We start from the raw sequence: 16,001 nt of genomic DNA, 5'->3' as shown, positions 1-16,001 counted from the left end.
TATACTTTACTATACTATACTTTACTATACAATACTATACTTTACTATACAATACTTTACTATGCTATACTATACTTTACTATACTATACTATACTTTACTATACAATACTATACTTTACTATACAATACTTTACTATGCTATACTATACTTTACTATACAATACTATACTCTACTATACTATATTATACTATACTTTACTATACTTTACTATACTATAACTTAATAAACTATACTATATTATACTATACTATATTATATTATGCTATATACTATATTCTTTACTATACTATACTATATTATATTATACTATATACTATATTCTTTACTATACTATACTACTTTAAAGAGTCCTCTAATGTTCAGTAAGGTGTATATCAGTATTTAGAGTCTCTACTGTAAGAGTCTCTGGTACTGACACAGATTGGTGTACTGAAGTATGTAAAGTACGAAAGTATTAAATGCTTTCATTCAAATATTTTGTATATATAATATGAATTTTATGTTGCATTAGTGTTTGTGCTAATTTGGATGCCAGTTATTGGGAATCAGATTAAATGTAAGGATTTACTTCCACGTTTTCCCCAATAGATACTCAGTTTGATGTTTTTTTATTTCACTTCAAAATGTACTTTTTTTTAAATGGCAAACTACAAGATTGTACTTGTATTAAATGTCTGTTTAGTCACTATCTATCGCCAAAGGATGAACATTTTGGGTGATTGTGCCAATGGCTGCTGTTACAGTTTTTTGTTTCCATTGAATACATAACATTTTTTAAACCACTTCTACATTTCTGAAAAAACGGAAAGCATCGAATAAGTGATCAATTCGAAACACAATACTATTACAATATAAGATGTACAGTATATTAATACAATGTTAATTGCAATTAAATATAAATTCTAGATCAACCAGCACCTATAGGCCCCGCCCTCTAAGGCTGTCACTAGTGGGTTAATCCCTTGCGCAGTACTGCAATAAGACCACGCCCCCCTGCAAGTCTCACCTCGGGTATAAATTGGAGTGAGATCAGTCTTTTTTTTGTTTTTGTTGAATATATCCAAGTTTTTCTTCAGTACTCACATCGAGAGACTTCCAAAAAGCATCAAGGCGAGTGTCCCAGGGTTATGTCCGGATTTGCCCAGCCTGCGAAAACTATTTTTTAATTAGTAACGACCTGCACGTGACCCGCTGAGAGTCTTTCCTGGGTCCAGAGCACGCGGGCCTCACTCCTCAAGCCTCGTGCCCGGTTCGTGCTCGCCTTCATCAAGACGATAAGCAGCGGACGGAGTGCCGAAGATGTGTGGCCAAAACGGGGCTCATACTGGGTCGATAAGGGCTCCGGGACATCATGGATCTCCACCCTGCGATCCCCTTCTCTACCACTAATGCTTCTAAGGCGATATCAGGAAGGGAACCCGGCCTCAGACACCTTTAGACATGATGTGTCTAAAATGTGGTAACCCAAAACCCAAACGTCAAATCTATTTCAGAAACCTGAAACACATCGACACAGACATCATGACTTTGGACCTGCAGCAAATCCCCCCCTCTGCAAATTTCACTACAGTCAGTGAATCAGTGGAATACTACAACAAAACCCTGAGTACTGTCCTGGATCTCCACGCCCCACTGAAATCACGAACAGTCAGCTTCTCCCGCTCAGCCCCTTGGTTCACTTCAGAGTTGCGTAGCATGAAGGCAGCTGGGCGTGTACTCGAGCGGCGTCTCGCACGATCTGGACTCACTGTTCACAGATTAGCCTATCAGGAACATCAAAAAACCTACTCAAAGTCACTCAAAAAAGCACGGTCACAATTCTACTCCGACATCATCAGTAAAAATCCTGGAAACTCCAAGCAGCTTTTCTCTACTGTTGATCATCTCCTCAAGCCACAAACTCCCTCACACATCGACACTACAGAAGAGCAGTGCAATAACTTTGTTACTTTCTTCAGGACAAAAGTTGCCACTATTCGCTCTCTTCTCTCCACCCCCTGCGCTGTGTCTGTCCCTACTGTTAACCCACAGCATGGGACTTTCCAACCGCTCTGCTGCTTCACGGAGATCTCTCAGCAAGAGGTTGAGGACATCACCTGCAAGATGAAACCCTCCACCTGCACACTAGACCCTCTACCCACAGCCCTTGTCAAATCGAACATCTCGGCTATAAGCAGGGGCGGACTGGGACTACAAATCAGCCCGGGACTCACGACCGGCCCACTTCGGTACCGCCGGCCCACCTCGGTACATTATCAAACGGGGGGGGGGGGGTGCTAGTGAGATCGTCCGAGCGGCCCACTTCAGTACCGGCCCAATGGCCAGTCCGCCCCTGGCTATAAGTCCCATAATCACCTACGTCATCAACAGCTCCCTCAAGGCTGGTTATGTTCCATCGGCTCTTAAAACTGCCGTCATCAGACCCCTTCTCAAAAAACCCACCCTAGACCCAGACATCCTCGCCAACTACAAGCCCATCTCCAACCTCCCATTTCTAGCCAAGGTGCTGGAAAAAGTAGTTGCCGCCCAGCTTCAGGACCATCTACAGCTAAACGGCCTCTTTGAAAAATTCCAGTCCGGTTTCCGTTCCGCCCACAGCACTGAAACAGCTCTGGTCAGGGTCACAAACGACCTGTTGATGGCGGCTGATACTGGATCCCCATCTCTCCTCATCCTCCTGGATCTGACTGCAGCATTCGACACTGTCGACCATAACATCCTCCTTCAGCGCCTCAAACACACCATCGGACTCTCTGACTCCGCCCTGAGCTGGTTCCAGTCCTACCTGTCTGGAAGAACAGAGTACGTCTCCTTGGGAGGTGCGAGGTCCCAGACACACCCTGTCACCTGTTGTGTCCCTCAAGGGTCGGTCCTTGGGCCCACTCTGTTCACCCTGTACACTCTGCCCCTTGGCCGTGTCATCAGCAAGCATGGAATATCATTCCATTGCTACGCTGATGACACGCAGCTATATATAAAGACAGACCCTATCCCGCATGCTTCCTCACTGTCACCATCATCGTCACCGTTCCCATCAACATCCCTTAACACCTGCATTGAGGAGATAAAGGCTTGGATGCGAGAAAACTTCCTGCAACTTAATAGCTCCAAAACAGAAGCTATTTTAGTTGGCACACCAAACCAGGTCCAGTCATCCCCCATAACCCACATTACCTTTTCTGGACAAAACATACCCCTCTCCACAGCAGTTACCAACCTGGGTGTAAGATTTGACAGACATCTGACGTTTGACACCCACATCAAACACCTGTGCAAAACCTCCTTCTACCACCTCAGGAACATTGCAAAACTCCGTCCCACACTCTCCCTGTCAGATGGAGAACAACTGGTCCATGCCTTCGTCTCATCAAGGCTCGATTACTGCAACGCTCTCCTCATCGGGACTCCTAGCGGGAGCTTTCAGAAGCTCCAATATGTACAGAACAGTGCCGCTAGGATCCTGATGAGGGTGAGAAAATACAACCACATCACACCCGTTCTTCATTCCCTCCACTGGCTTCCTGTCTCATTCAGGATCGAATACAAGATCTCACTACTGACCCATCAGTGCATCCACGGGAACGCTCCTCCATACCTGAAGGAACTTCTCACATCTCAAACCTCCACACGCAACCTCCGCTCCACAACCAACCATCTGCTTCGCCCCCGAGGACCAAACTCCGCACAATGGGGGATCGGGCTTTCTGTGCAGCAGCTCCTCGCCTGTGGAATTCCCTCCCAGACCACCTGAGGACTCCCCAGACCACCTGAGGACTCCTCAGACCACCTGAGGACTCCACAGACCACCTGAGGACTCCCCAGACCACCTGAGGACTCCACAGACCACCTGAGGACTCCCCAGACCACCTGAGGACTCCACAGACCACCTGATGACTCCACTGACCACCTGATGACTCCACTGACCACCTGAGGACTCCACTGACGCCTTCAAGAAAGGCCTAAAAACCTTTCTTTTAAAAAAAGCTTTTGATTAAGACTTTTGTTTATTTTGTTTGTTTTTATTATGCCTCCTGTAGCACCTTGGGATTGCTGTTAGCAATGAAAGGTGCTTTATAAATTGAATTTATTATTATTATTATTACAAAGGGGAAAGGTATATTGTGTCTGTAGGAGAAAATAGAGCTGATGGTGTTGGTATTTTCTTCAAACAGAGTGATATCACTATTATTAGAAGAAGAGATATAATCGCTTATGGTGGAAAAATATCGTCTCATAAATGTATATTATATATATACTGCCCCTGAATCACAAGAGAAGCCACACTTATTATGAATACTTGGAGAACTTTTAACAGTGGGATATACATTAATATTATGTGGGGATTTTAACATGATAACTGAAGAAATTGACACATGCAGTGCCACTGTTTTCAAAGTCCAGGAGGAACACTTTAAAGAGCAACTAAGCTAAACTCATTGATGTCTGTAGATCAGTGAATCCTTTTGGGACGGGGTTCACAAGATATGATTCAAAAGGTAAAACACGTATTGACAGAATGTATGTTTCTCATCACTTCTCAATAAGTCATTACAGTCTTCAATAACTACTCAGATCACCTTTTGGTTAAATCATCTTTATCCTCTGGAGCCACTTCCACTATAGAGGCTACTGGAAATAAAAAAGATACACATTTATTTACAGAACTAAATCAGGAAATACAAAGAATAATAACTTTTACAAATAGACTGGAATGGACTTCAAAATGAAATGGTTTTAAATATGGTGGATATATTTCATTTTAAGACCAGTGGCGGCGCCAGAGTATTTTTGTTGGGTAATGTATGGTAGGGCTAACCCATACTGTGGTGGGGCTCAAGTCTGTATTTGCAATGTAATTACATACACGCTATATCGCCCCCCTTGACAGTGAAACGCCACGCGTGAGGTTTAGATTATTTCCCTGTCTCAATCAGAATGGAACTGTATGAAATAAAACGGCACATTTGTATTGGAGTAAATAAAAAGGGATCACTGTGAACGTGACGTATGATAGTACACTTTGAAGATCAAACGGGGATACTGAATGGCGGTTCCGATTGATCAGTAAGGCATGGCGCAGACCCAACGTTTCGTTGCTCCGATTGGCTGTAGGTCTATTCAATTGCATTCGGAGGCATTTTGATCTGACCGCGGCCGCGCTGATATTATAACGCCAGAGAATTTCCACACCTTTAGTGTATAAAACTCCCCCACTAATTAGACTATTCCTGTTGCACCCCTCTTCAGCCTGAATGGTCTCAACCATATTGCATCAGTAACGTGCACTTGTTGTTACAGCAGGATCAGTTTGTGTGTTGCGGACACGACCCGTATATTTTCACAATCCGTGTTCTCAACATTTAGCATTTTTCTTATTATTTAATTTAATTTGCTTACTTTAAAGGGGACCTATCATGCAAAATGCACTTTTGTACGTCTTTTATACATGAATATGTGTCCCCGGTGTTCCAGGGAACTCACCAAGTGTCAGAAAACACAATCCTCTCTATTTTCCTCCATACCCAAATCTCTAAAAAAGGGGCTGCAACGGATCTGATAAAAACTGATCCAGATTTGAACACTTTACTGACGTCAGGACGGTGGCGCTACGGCTATTGGGCCAACTCTCCACCTATCAGGGGAATGTGGGGTTGGGCCACGGCCGGCCATTGCCGCTCGAAAGCGCTGGAGATGCTGTAGTACATATGCCAGACCTGTAAGTGGCGCTGTAGTCTGCCACAAAAGCAGCGAAGAAGACTTCCCGCGCATAGTTACCATGGTTACCCTTCTGTTTATTCTCCGCTGTGGCTTTCTTTCTCCCTCCCCGAGGCAAGCGTTTGCTCCCGCTGCTTTAATTCAATGCAATCCCTCCCCGTCGAGGCAAGCACTGTAATTCTCCCGGTTAGTCCACCAGCAGATGACAAACACCCACCTCTCCGCCTCTTCCAAGGAACGAGGGGACCGTGCGGCAGAGTTTCAGTTAGGTTTTCTTTCGCCGGTCAAGATGTCCGTTAAAGTTTAAATCTTCCGGACAAAATTAGAAAAGTGCCGGTCAAAGGTCTTCTTTGTTATTTATTGAGCTATAAAACAAATGAATAACAACTCTATATAATAAAACACGGAGGACGGAGATCTCTTTTTCTCCCCCTCTTCTGACAGCCCAGCAGCTGATCAGAGCACGTCTCCCCTCTCCTGCAGGGGGGCGTGGTCAGCTGCAGCTCACAGAATCAGCCCCCTGCAAAAACAGGGCTGGAGAACAGCACATAGAGCGAAATGAGGCATGGCTTAAAATCATGATCTGTTTGGTATTTTGAAAACAGAAACGTATAAATATACCTTATATAGGTATGGCCCTACAATATATCATTTAAATATAGCATGATAGGTCCACTTTAACATTATTTTTCATGGTAGGGCTAAGGTGGGGCTAAGCCATTTCTTGGTATGGCTGTAGCCTACCCCAGCCATACCCTGGCGCCGCCACTGTTTAAGACCTATCCTTCGGTCGGTCCTGCAAGGCCTCGGTCTAAAGTTCAATGTCAACCATAACTCAATCATGTATTGTTTATTCAAGGGAAAGATGGACGTAAAACCAAAAGGACTATTACAACTTACCATTTGCATCACCTGTATGACACTGTGGAAGAAGATGGTATAACATCAAACCATCATAAAACATATCCGAACCAAACTAAGAAGACGAAGACGCCGCAACAAGTCAGAGACTCACTGGACTCTGAAGTACTTTGTTCTTTTGTATTTATGTTATTTATGTATTATGTGTTTTGTGTATTTTCAATGTTGTCTTGGTATAGCTTAGCACTTTTTACTTTTGTTGTTATTTTTCTTCTTTACTTGCTTGTAAAGCGCTTTGAGCACCAGGAAAGCGCTATACAAATCAAATGTATTATGATTATATGTAAATGATGTGTTGTTCAAACCATTTAAAATAATGTTCTATACAAATAAAAGCTGGGACTAAAATATCTTATTCTGCATTTGAATGTGCTGCTGCATACAAGTATAACTGCTAATACGATACTTGAATATGTTGATCGATGAACTGCAGACATTATGTCATACTTGTTGTGTGTAAAGTGGGGCAATATGCAGATGGTTGAACAAACGTGGCATTAATGCTGGATCACTGCCTTACTGGAGAATGTAGTGCCTTTGCCTGATAGACATTAGGAAACATCTAGACGTGTGCAGAGTTGCTGCATTTGTTTTGTTTTGTTTAAATTGAATGTATTCCCAATTCATTAATGCCAGTAAAATATGTACAATTACTTTATAGAAGAGAATTAGGAGGGGTGAAACCCTCTTTAATGATCACACATGCAGAGCACACGGCACACACAGTGAAATGTGTTCTCTGCATTTAACCCATCCTAGTACCAGGAGTCTAGCACTAGGAGCAGTCCACAGTTTATCTAAATATTATCTAGATAAACTGTGGACCTGGCAGTGATTTTCAATGGTAAAATATATCAAACATAAGTTATTTGGCTGATTTAAAGGTGGGGTAGGTAAGTTTGAGAAACCGGCTCGAGATACACTTGTTGTTATATTCCATGGAATGCTCTTAACATCCCGATAGCAATGAATATCTGAAGTGCTTTGACAAAAAATACATAAAAACATCTCATCTGTGGAAGCCGTAGTACTGTAAAAAGCACGACCAATCATCTGAGCCGGCCCGGCTAAAATAACTGGATGGCCTACCTGCCTGTCAGCCTTCCATCTGTGCACAAACTTATCTCGTGCCCTCATTGGTCATGTGCACGTTCGTGTGTGTTGGAGGAGGGGCTCTGTAAGGAAGTGGCAGATTTTCTCCGGTTGTGTATTTTCAAATTCTACCGCACTCAAGCTGGTTTCTCCAAAATTACCTACCCCACCTTTAAAGAGTATGTAACAAATGAAGGGGTTAATGTATAAGGAGTTGCTTTTTGAAAGTGTGTTCACATCTACTCACAGTAAGACATTACATCATGTGATAGTGGATGCAGTCATGGTGTTGTGGCAAACTGGAGGGCAGGGATTCTCTACATTGTTAAGAGTATATGGTGAAAAGTAGTGATGGCAGTTTGACACTGAAGCTTCCATACATGCTTCAAACCCTGGACTTCGCCTCTCTATAGAATCAGTGCTTCGAAGCTTGCTTCAAATCACGTGACATATGACATCCGAAGCAGCAACTGCTTCATTTCCTGAATGAATCACTTGACTGGTTCGCGAATTTGAGCGCTTCAACACTTTATAACCGCTCTAAACAATGCGCAATGTGTGGGTTGTTGCTTTTGAGTTGTTGTTGGTATTTGTATTGGATCATTATAGAGCAAGCCAGGAAGAAAGATAGGTCGTTCTGGTTCGGGAAACACTTCAAAATGTGGAGAAGTTGTGAACAAAAAGACAATTATGAATATTACAAAAAAAGTTCAACAGTTTAAAGAATAGATAGCCCAGTGGATAGAGCCGGCAGCCCGCGTGCGGCGACATCCTCCGCGCAACTGGTTCAAATCCTGGGATGGATGAACTTTTAATCATTGCCGGCTTTTCAACTTTAATACTATAACTGATAAAAGACCCTCTCCGGACAAAGAAATGCCTTTAGAAAAATACAAAATAAAAAGAATAATATAGGCTACCTCTATAGAGAACCGCAGTGACCTAAAACCCGGAAGTAAACTTCTTCCGGTTCCTTCGACAAAAATGCAATGCAATTTCTCCATAGGATTTTAGAAAATAGCTTTGGAAATAAAGTCTGTGGTCGGATAATCTCCACATGTCTACTAGTGATGTGTCGGTCGCGAACGAGCCGGCTCAAAGAGCCGGCTCTTTTAAGTGAACGACGGGAGCCGGCTCGCGCCCGCGAACGAGCCGTTTTTTTGTTTTTGTTATTTTTTGTTAAGTAATACAAGACAGAATGATATGATGATCTCCGCGCTACAGCTGCTCCGTGCATGCATGCAGTGGCATGTCATATCCAAGGATTAGAGACTGTTGGATGCTGCTGTACTGAGCATTGCAATATATTTATTTTCACTATGTTATTTATTTATGATTATCCTTGGGCTCAGCAAAGATTTGATGTCAGCTGTTGCTGTCTTTTTTCTATAGTTAATACTGAAATAGAGCCCTGCTGTTTTGTCAGGGCCTTTTCTTTAAATATAATTTTAAAATGTCGATACAGTAGCCCCTTTTTTAAAATGTCTATGCTTAAGTTTTTATAGGTGTTGCTATCTGCTTTGTGTAGCGTGGTTCTACAAGCAAGTCAGTGCATTCATTGGGTGGTATCAGAGAGATACAAGGGTCTGTAAATGCAATGAAAACAATTGGCCACAGCAAATCATTGATATTAAACATGTCATTTTTACTTTTGAATACTTCAGTACAAAGGATGTATTGAATAATTTAAGTGATATGTGTACACATATAAATCATTAAGTCAAAACAGGGCTACATTTGATTGAATTATAAAAGGTATAATATGTGGTAAACTGAAGAGCCGTTTGGGAGCCGAAAGAGCCGGCTCTTCTTGGTGAGCTGAGCCAAATGATCCGGCTCACCAAGAAGAGCCGGAATTTCCATCACTAATGTCTACCCATCTCTTATAATTTTCGAATCATAAATCTATCGATCCTAAATCCATCGATTAGATTTATCATTCGAAAATTATAAAAGTAGGGTAGACATGTGGAGATTATCCGGCTGAACAAAACGTGATCCGTCTCTTAAATGTGTCTCAACCACACACCTTATTTCGAGCTATTTTCCAAAATCCTATGGAGAAATTGTATTGCATTTTTGTCGAAGGAACCCATGCGCAGCTTACTTCCGGGTTTTAGGAGTCACTGCGGTTCTCTATAAAGATCTTTGCGTGTTCCCCATCCCACATTATCACCCCCTTCCATTATTACACAAGCACACCCAACCAATGCCACATGTTCCCAGCACTCTCTTCTCAATAACCCAATTATCAATCTTTAAATTGCAAATAGAACATGATATTCAGTCTTAGTGTGTGTGTGTGTGTGCATCAAATATGTTTCAAGGCAAAGATACGTTAAACCCACTGCAACCTTGCACTTCACCAGGAGGTCACTAGCTTCGAGAAATGAACCCATTTTCGAAACAATTGTCCAAGTGGTTCGATGCTTCATTTGCCCATCACTAGTGAAACGTATTCAGCCTGCTGCACAATAAAAGGGTTAACAACAGTAAGTAAAGGAGTAATCTATTTTAGTTGGGAGTGGGTGGCTCTTAAAAGAGCCTTTGTGGTGTTGGTAGAAGCGGGTTCAGGGTGTTCACTTCTTGGCGGCCTTCTCAGTCTTCTTGGGCAGCAGCACAGCCTGGATGTTGGGCAGCACGCCTCCCTGAGCGATGGTCACTCCTCCCAGCAGCTTGTTCAGCTCCTCGTCGTTGCGGACGGCGAGCTGCAGGTGGCGGGGGATGATCCGGGTCTTCTTGTTGTCCCGGGCGGCGTTTCCAGCGAGCTCCAGGATCTCAGCGGTCAGGTACTCCAGCACAGCGGCCAGGTACACCGGGGCTCCGGCACCGACACGCTGGGCGTAGTTACCCTTCCTCAGATGCCTGTGAACACGGCCAACGGGGAACTGGAGCCCGGCCCGGGATGAGCGAGTCTTGGCCTTCGCTCTGGCCTTTCCTCCGGTCTTGCCTCTTCCTGACATGTCGTGTTAGTTTCTTGATCGAGCTACGAAAAAAAAGAATTTCGCAACGTCACCAAAGCGGGGTCTATATATTTCCTTGCCGCTCTCTGATTGGCTACAAGTGAGCGTATCTTCGATCGACCAATCAGAAGAGAGTCAATTTCCTGGTTTTACTACACCATTTCCGTTGAATACTGCTACTTCAAAATAACGTCCAACAAAGGGAAAAGTGATATTGTTACAGCAAAACCACCAGACTCAGGGACAGTTGCATTCCACAGGCCATAAGACTATTAAACACCATCACTTTTTAAAGAACATCCATAAACATTCATCTGTTTGCATCATGCAAATTATTTATCTAATATATAATATTCCATTTACTTGTAAATAGACTCTTCTTGCACTATTTCTATTTTATTTGTATTTACTTGCACATCTCAAAACATTCTCTTGCAATATTCTATTTGTTTTATGTCCTATTCATGTTGCTCTGTTTGAGGAGCCTGGGACTTCAGTTTTTCATCTCTCTACACTGCAGCTGCTGAGCACATGACAATAAAGCCTTGAAACTTTAAAAGTGAAGATGAAGACTAAACCAATCGTTATTGTCATGTAATCATGTATATATCAAGTAGTCACCACATTACCGCAGATATGTTTTACCTATAGATATATATTTTTTCACCATCGCTCCCCAGGCGCTGTATACAATAGCTGACAACTGCTCCTAGTACTAGGATGGGTTAAATGAAGAGGTCACATTTGGCTGTGTGTGCTATACTGTGTGCATGTACAGTACATAGGATAAACCCTCTTTATTTTGTCACAGATGTACATCTGTGACAAAATAAAGAGGGTTTATCCTCCATTTATATCTCTTCTTAAGTCCCCAGATCATAAATGGAAACACTGGACATTTTGAGTCAAACTGACATAACTAGGGTCATTGGTAAATTCTGATAAGATCTGTTATGGGGTAAGAAAGTATAAAATCAAAATGTACAAAAACAGTAATGGTCAGATCCAACATTTCCCAAAACTCGAAATCTCTCGGTCCTTACAATGGGAGAATAATCTATCCAGGTCAGTCCATATCATGCTTTATCTGCAACACTGCTGACCATCAGGTCAAACAAAGCTCCACAGTCAGGTGCTGGAGATTCAATTACCTGTGCCACAAGGCAAAAGATTGCACTGCAGACTAACGTTATTTATCATTCTAGTCGAACCCTTTAGAGCTGGGGTGCCCACACTTTTTCAGCTTGGGAGCTACTTTTAAAATGACCAAGCCCAAATGATCTCCCTACAGGGCCGCCCCCCTCTTTTTCGTCCTGCATTTCGTCCTGTGCCCCTCTCTGAAAATAACTGCCCCCCCCCCCCCCCAGTCAAATTGGTCTAGAACCGCCACTGGAGAGAGACACACAAACATACTATCCTATCCAAATGATGTAAATCAATAAATATATGAAAAGCAACATAAATACATTTAGACAAAACCATTAGGACAAAAAACTAATGTAAAAACACGAGACAAGAAAACCATACTTATAGCCACAGACTGAACAAATCTCACACATGATGTAAAAACAATATAAACCACAAGAAAATATAAAACCCAAATTTAAAAGCACAGACTGATAAGTCTTATACGTGGTCTGCAAAAGCATGGGAGAACGTAGTACTATGGCACATAACCATGGTTATAAAATAGACATTGAAAAAATGTAACATTTACGGTAAGTTTCAATTGAGTTAAAAGTAATCAGAAACGTTATTTTATGGAATGCTCATAAGATAATCGATGCTTTTTAAGATTATAGTATGTCGAATTTATTACAAAATAGACATAGTATTTCGAAATTATTTGAAAAAACATAATCGTCATAGTAAAGTATGTCGAAAAATATAATGATTTGAAAAATAAAATAAAATAAAATAAAGAAGTAAGTTGAAAAGTAGAATTATATGTCCGCAAATGTAATAGTATAATAATTCCAAAATGTGAAAAAATAATATACCACATGTCGAAAAATGTGATGAAAGTAACAAAATAAAAACGCAATTCTGTGAACCAGTGAAAAATGTGTGCTTTTATTTTGATTAAAAAAAGGACCATAACCGGAAATGCTTAGGCTTAACAACTCTGGCTTCAGATGAGGAAATAATGGCGGGCTAAAATGAGGGCATGTGGCTTCAACCACGTCCGCATGTAGACTTTAAATAGCCACGATCTCTGAGGTAAGTTCATTCACAGTTTTAACACAACCTTGAAATTATGTCTGGAAGAGGCAAGGGCGGAAAGGGACTCGGCAAAGGAGGCGCTAAGCGCCACCGTAAAGTGCTCCGTGATAACATCCAGGGCATCACCAAGCCCGCCATCCGCCGTCTGGCTCGCCGTGGCGGAGTGAAGCGTATCTCCGGTCTGATCTACGAGGAGACCCGCGGTGTGCTGAAGGTGTTCCTTGAGAACGTGATCCGTGATGCCGTCACCTACACCGAGCACGCCAAGAGGAAGACCGTGACAGCCATGGATGTGGTGTACGCTCTGAAGAGGCAGGGCCGCACCCTGTACGGCTTCGGGGGATAAACTCATGCTGACTGAAACACACAAAGGCTCTTTTAAGAGCCACCCACTTTACTTTAAGAGCCTCTGTCCTTGTGATAACTAAGTAATAAGTATCTGATTAATTTGTATTATCACATCACAAACTTGAAACGTCCTACTTTGAATTAAACCTTATTTTATTACTTAAGGTAAAATAATTCCCCCATACAATATTTGAAAAAATGTGCCAATTTCGGTGAAGTGGTCCTTAAATGAGAGCTAACTTAAAAACACGAATTAAACAGCACAACAAGTGCAAACAGTGTAACGTTAATGTGCATTCACATTTAGCCCTGATAGAGAAATGTTAACATTTGAAGATTTAGATTTATTTAGATTTTTCTCGGGGAAAAAAAAAATCCAATCTCATCTGTCCCACTGTCATACATATAGTGAACACACTGATATTGATCCAATTTGAGTTAATATCACCATATACCCCTTTTGCTGGATGTCACGTAGTTTCCTCTATTCAATAAGTCTTCTGTATTAATGTTGCTGAATTCTACTTCACCCAAGTAGCATTCAGTACAATTCTCTGTATACCTGAGCCACGCATTTACACCATGCTATATTTCCATTGTGAATGATGCAAGCCAGTCACCAGTGAATATCAGGACCATGTAAGATGTTCATGTATTGCATTGATGTTTATTTCCAAGATGCATTAAAGTAATTTCGTAGTCTTTCAGTGCCAAAAAAAGTTATCAAATTAATACTCAAATTTCACACCAGCTGTGACTGAAAGTGTATTCGATTCAGGTCATCGCTTTGCTTATAAATAGCTAACTCCATAGTAGGAAACTCAAATAACATATACTTTATTTTCTATAACATATACTTTATTTTCTTCATATAAAGACATTATTTTGTTATTAGAGAATCAGAAATCATAACCATAAACGGGTTTGTTGCCAAGTAACACATACTTAGAATTTGTCTTGGTGTTTTATTCGCATACATAATATTAAAACACTGTTAAATGCTATAATAACATTAGAAATATAGCAATATTTACATCAAAATATGTATGAATTACAATATGCAGAATTCAGAGTTTATGAATGTATAGAATAATTTTTGCATCATTCATCTTTGCTGGACTTTTGTATCATAGACAAAGTGTTAAAAAAGCTGTATGTCACACACATGGATGTATAATAAGAACAGTTTACCAAATGAGCGCGAAATTTGAATTTTCCAATCTCTACCAACCAATAGTTGAGCTGAAGTGTCACGTGTATACATTTGACCAATCAGCGTCGTTGCCGCGCCTGCTCTTGCTATATAAAACACACAGACAAGTCAACGGCATCACTACTTTTCCAACAGACAAGCAGACTCTCGCTAGCCATGGCCAGAACCAAGCAGACCGCCCGTAAATCCACCGGAGGAAAGGCTCCCAGGAAGCAGCTGGCCACCAAGGCTGCCCGTAAGAGCGCCCCGGCCACCGGCGGTGTGAAGAAGCCTCACCGTTACAGGCCCGGTACCGTGGCTCTGAGGGAGATCCGCCGCTACCAGAAGTCCACCGAGCTGCTGATCCGCAAGCTGCCCTTCCAGCGCCTGGTGAGGGAGATCGCTCAGGACTTCAAGACCGACCTGCGCTTCCAGAGCTCCGCAGTCATGGCTCTGCAGGAGTCCAGCGAGGCCTACCTGGTCGGCCTGTTCGAGGACACCAACCTGTGCGCCATCCACGCCAAGAGGGTCACCATCATGCCCAAGGACATCCAGCTGGCCCGCCGTATCCGCGGAGAGAGGGCTTAAACTGACCTGAGACCAGAACACTGAAACACAACGGCTCTTTTAAGAGCCACACACACACACACTAAGAGCAACAAGTCCTGAAATATACCTATTTATATATGTAATGGTAATTGTTTGAACATTACCGTTACTGTGTATACATCAGATTGCGGAGTCTCATTTTGTTAAAATATAGCACACGCAAACAACTACTGATTTCCATCTGACCTGTATGCTGTCTGTCTGTAAACATATTATATACAGTTGTTATTCATCCTGAGGTATATGAACATCAATAATGATGACGGTGGTTTCATGCCAGTACATTACATGGGGGTAATCATATTGTAAAGCATGATTCACTCACTTTCTAGAGAACCTGTTAAACATTATAATGTTCTATTAAAGTGTTTATACATGAGTTTCATTTCATGCTGATGGAGATTTGGGTTTACTTATACTTTTAATCATTGATTGCAGCTCTTCTATTAAATATATATACATTAAACGTTGGCATATTTTCTGTGTAATATCTTATGAAGTTAAATGAGGAATATTTTAATTTTTTTTATAAACAACACAACTTTATTTGTGAAGCAAATGCTGTACATATAAATAAGTCAAAATATATATATATATATATATATATATATATATATATATAATAATCTACTTTGATGGCACTAGTATGTACTTACGAAATAGTTATTCACACATGCCACCCTCTACTGTTCAGTATCTCAGTTTGTTGATTCTCTGAATCGGGTCCCCCAAGCTTACTTCAAACATTTGAAATGAAAGGAAACTACAAAATGTATTTTAAAATCTTAACTTAAATACATACAAATTGTGTACATGGTTTACATGTACTGTTACTAATCATTGTGTCGGTTTTCTTTTGTTGTATTGTCTCCTATATTACTTTACATTTGTAGATCTTATAACAAACATATAAATATAATGTTCATATATATTTGC

General features: G+C 41.5%; 3 protein-coding genes across 3 annotated transcripts; 2 read left to right on the top strand and 1 right to left on the bottom strand.

The window, feature by feature from the left end:
* Positions 1 to 10,227: 10,227 nt before the first annotated feature.
* LOC117488239 (histone H2A) lies at positions 10,228 to 10,710 on the bottom strand. The gene has a single exon (XM_034137037.1). The coding sequence runs from the start codon at positions 10,691 to 10,693 to the stop codon at positions 10,310 to 10,312; it is 384 nt and encodes a 127-aa protein (XP_033992928.1). The 5' UTR covers positions 10,694 to 10,710; the 3' UTR covers positions 10,228 to 10,309.
* A 2,231-nt stretch (positions 10,711 to 12,941) lies between these two features.
* Positions 12,942 to 13,308, top strand: LOC117488245 (histone H4). The gene has a single exon (XM_034137044.1). The coding sequence runs from the start codon at positions 12,951 to 12,953 to the stop codon at positions 13,260 to 13,262; it is 312 nt and encodes a 103-aa protein (XP_033992935.1). The 5' UTR covers positions 12,942 to 12,950; the 3' UTR covers positions 13,263 to 13,308.
* Positions 13,309 to 14,621: 1,313 nt separating this feature from the next.
* Positions 14,622 to 15,522, top strand: LOC117488247 (histone H3). Its single transcript, XM_034137047.1, has one exon. The coding sequence runs from the start codon at positions 14,634 to 14,636 to the stop codon at positions 15,042 to 15,044; it is 411 nt and encodes a 136-aa protein (XP_033992938.1). The 5' UTR covers positions 14,622 to 14,633; the 3' UTR covers positions 15,045 to 15,522.
* Positions 15,523 to 16,001: the final 479 nt, after the last annotated feature.

This window comes from Trematomus bernacchii, unplaced genomic scaffold (assembly GCF_902827165.1).
Source record: "Trematomus bernacchii unplaced genomic scaffold, fTreBer1.1, whole genome shotgun sequence".
NCBI classification, from domain to species: Eukaryota; Metazoa; Chordata; class Actinopteri; order Perciformes; family Nototheniidae; genus Trematomus; species Trematomus bernacchii.
Note: the sequence above shows the minus strand (reverse complement) of the source record. Positions and strands in the feature narration are given on the sequence as shown.

What these genes read in the sequence shown, in the direction of transcription:
- LOC117488239 (XM_034137037.1), bottom strand. Translation starts at nt 10,693, where the DNA reads ATGTCAGGAAGAGGCAAGACCGGAGGAAAGGCCAGAGCGAAGGCCAAG.
- LOC117488245 (XM_034137044.1), top strand. Translation starts at nt 12,951, where the DNA reads ATGTCTGGAAGAGGCAAGGGCGGAAAGGGACTCGGCAAAGGAGGCGCT.
- LOC117488247 (XM_034137047.1), top strand. Translation starts at nt 14,634, where the DNA reads ATGGCCAGAACCAAGCAGACCGCCCGTAAATCCACCGGAGGAAAGGCT.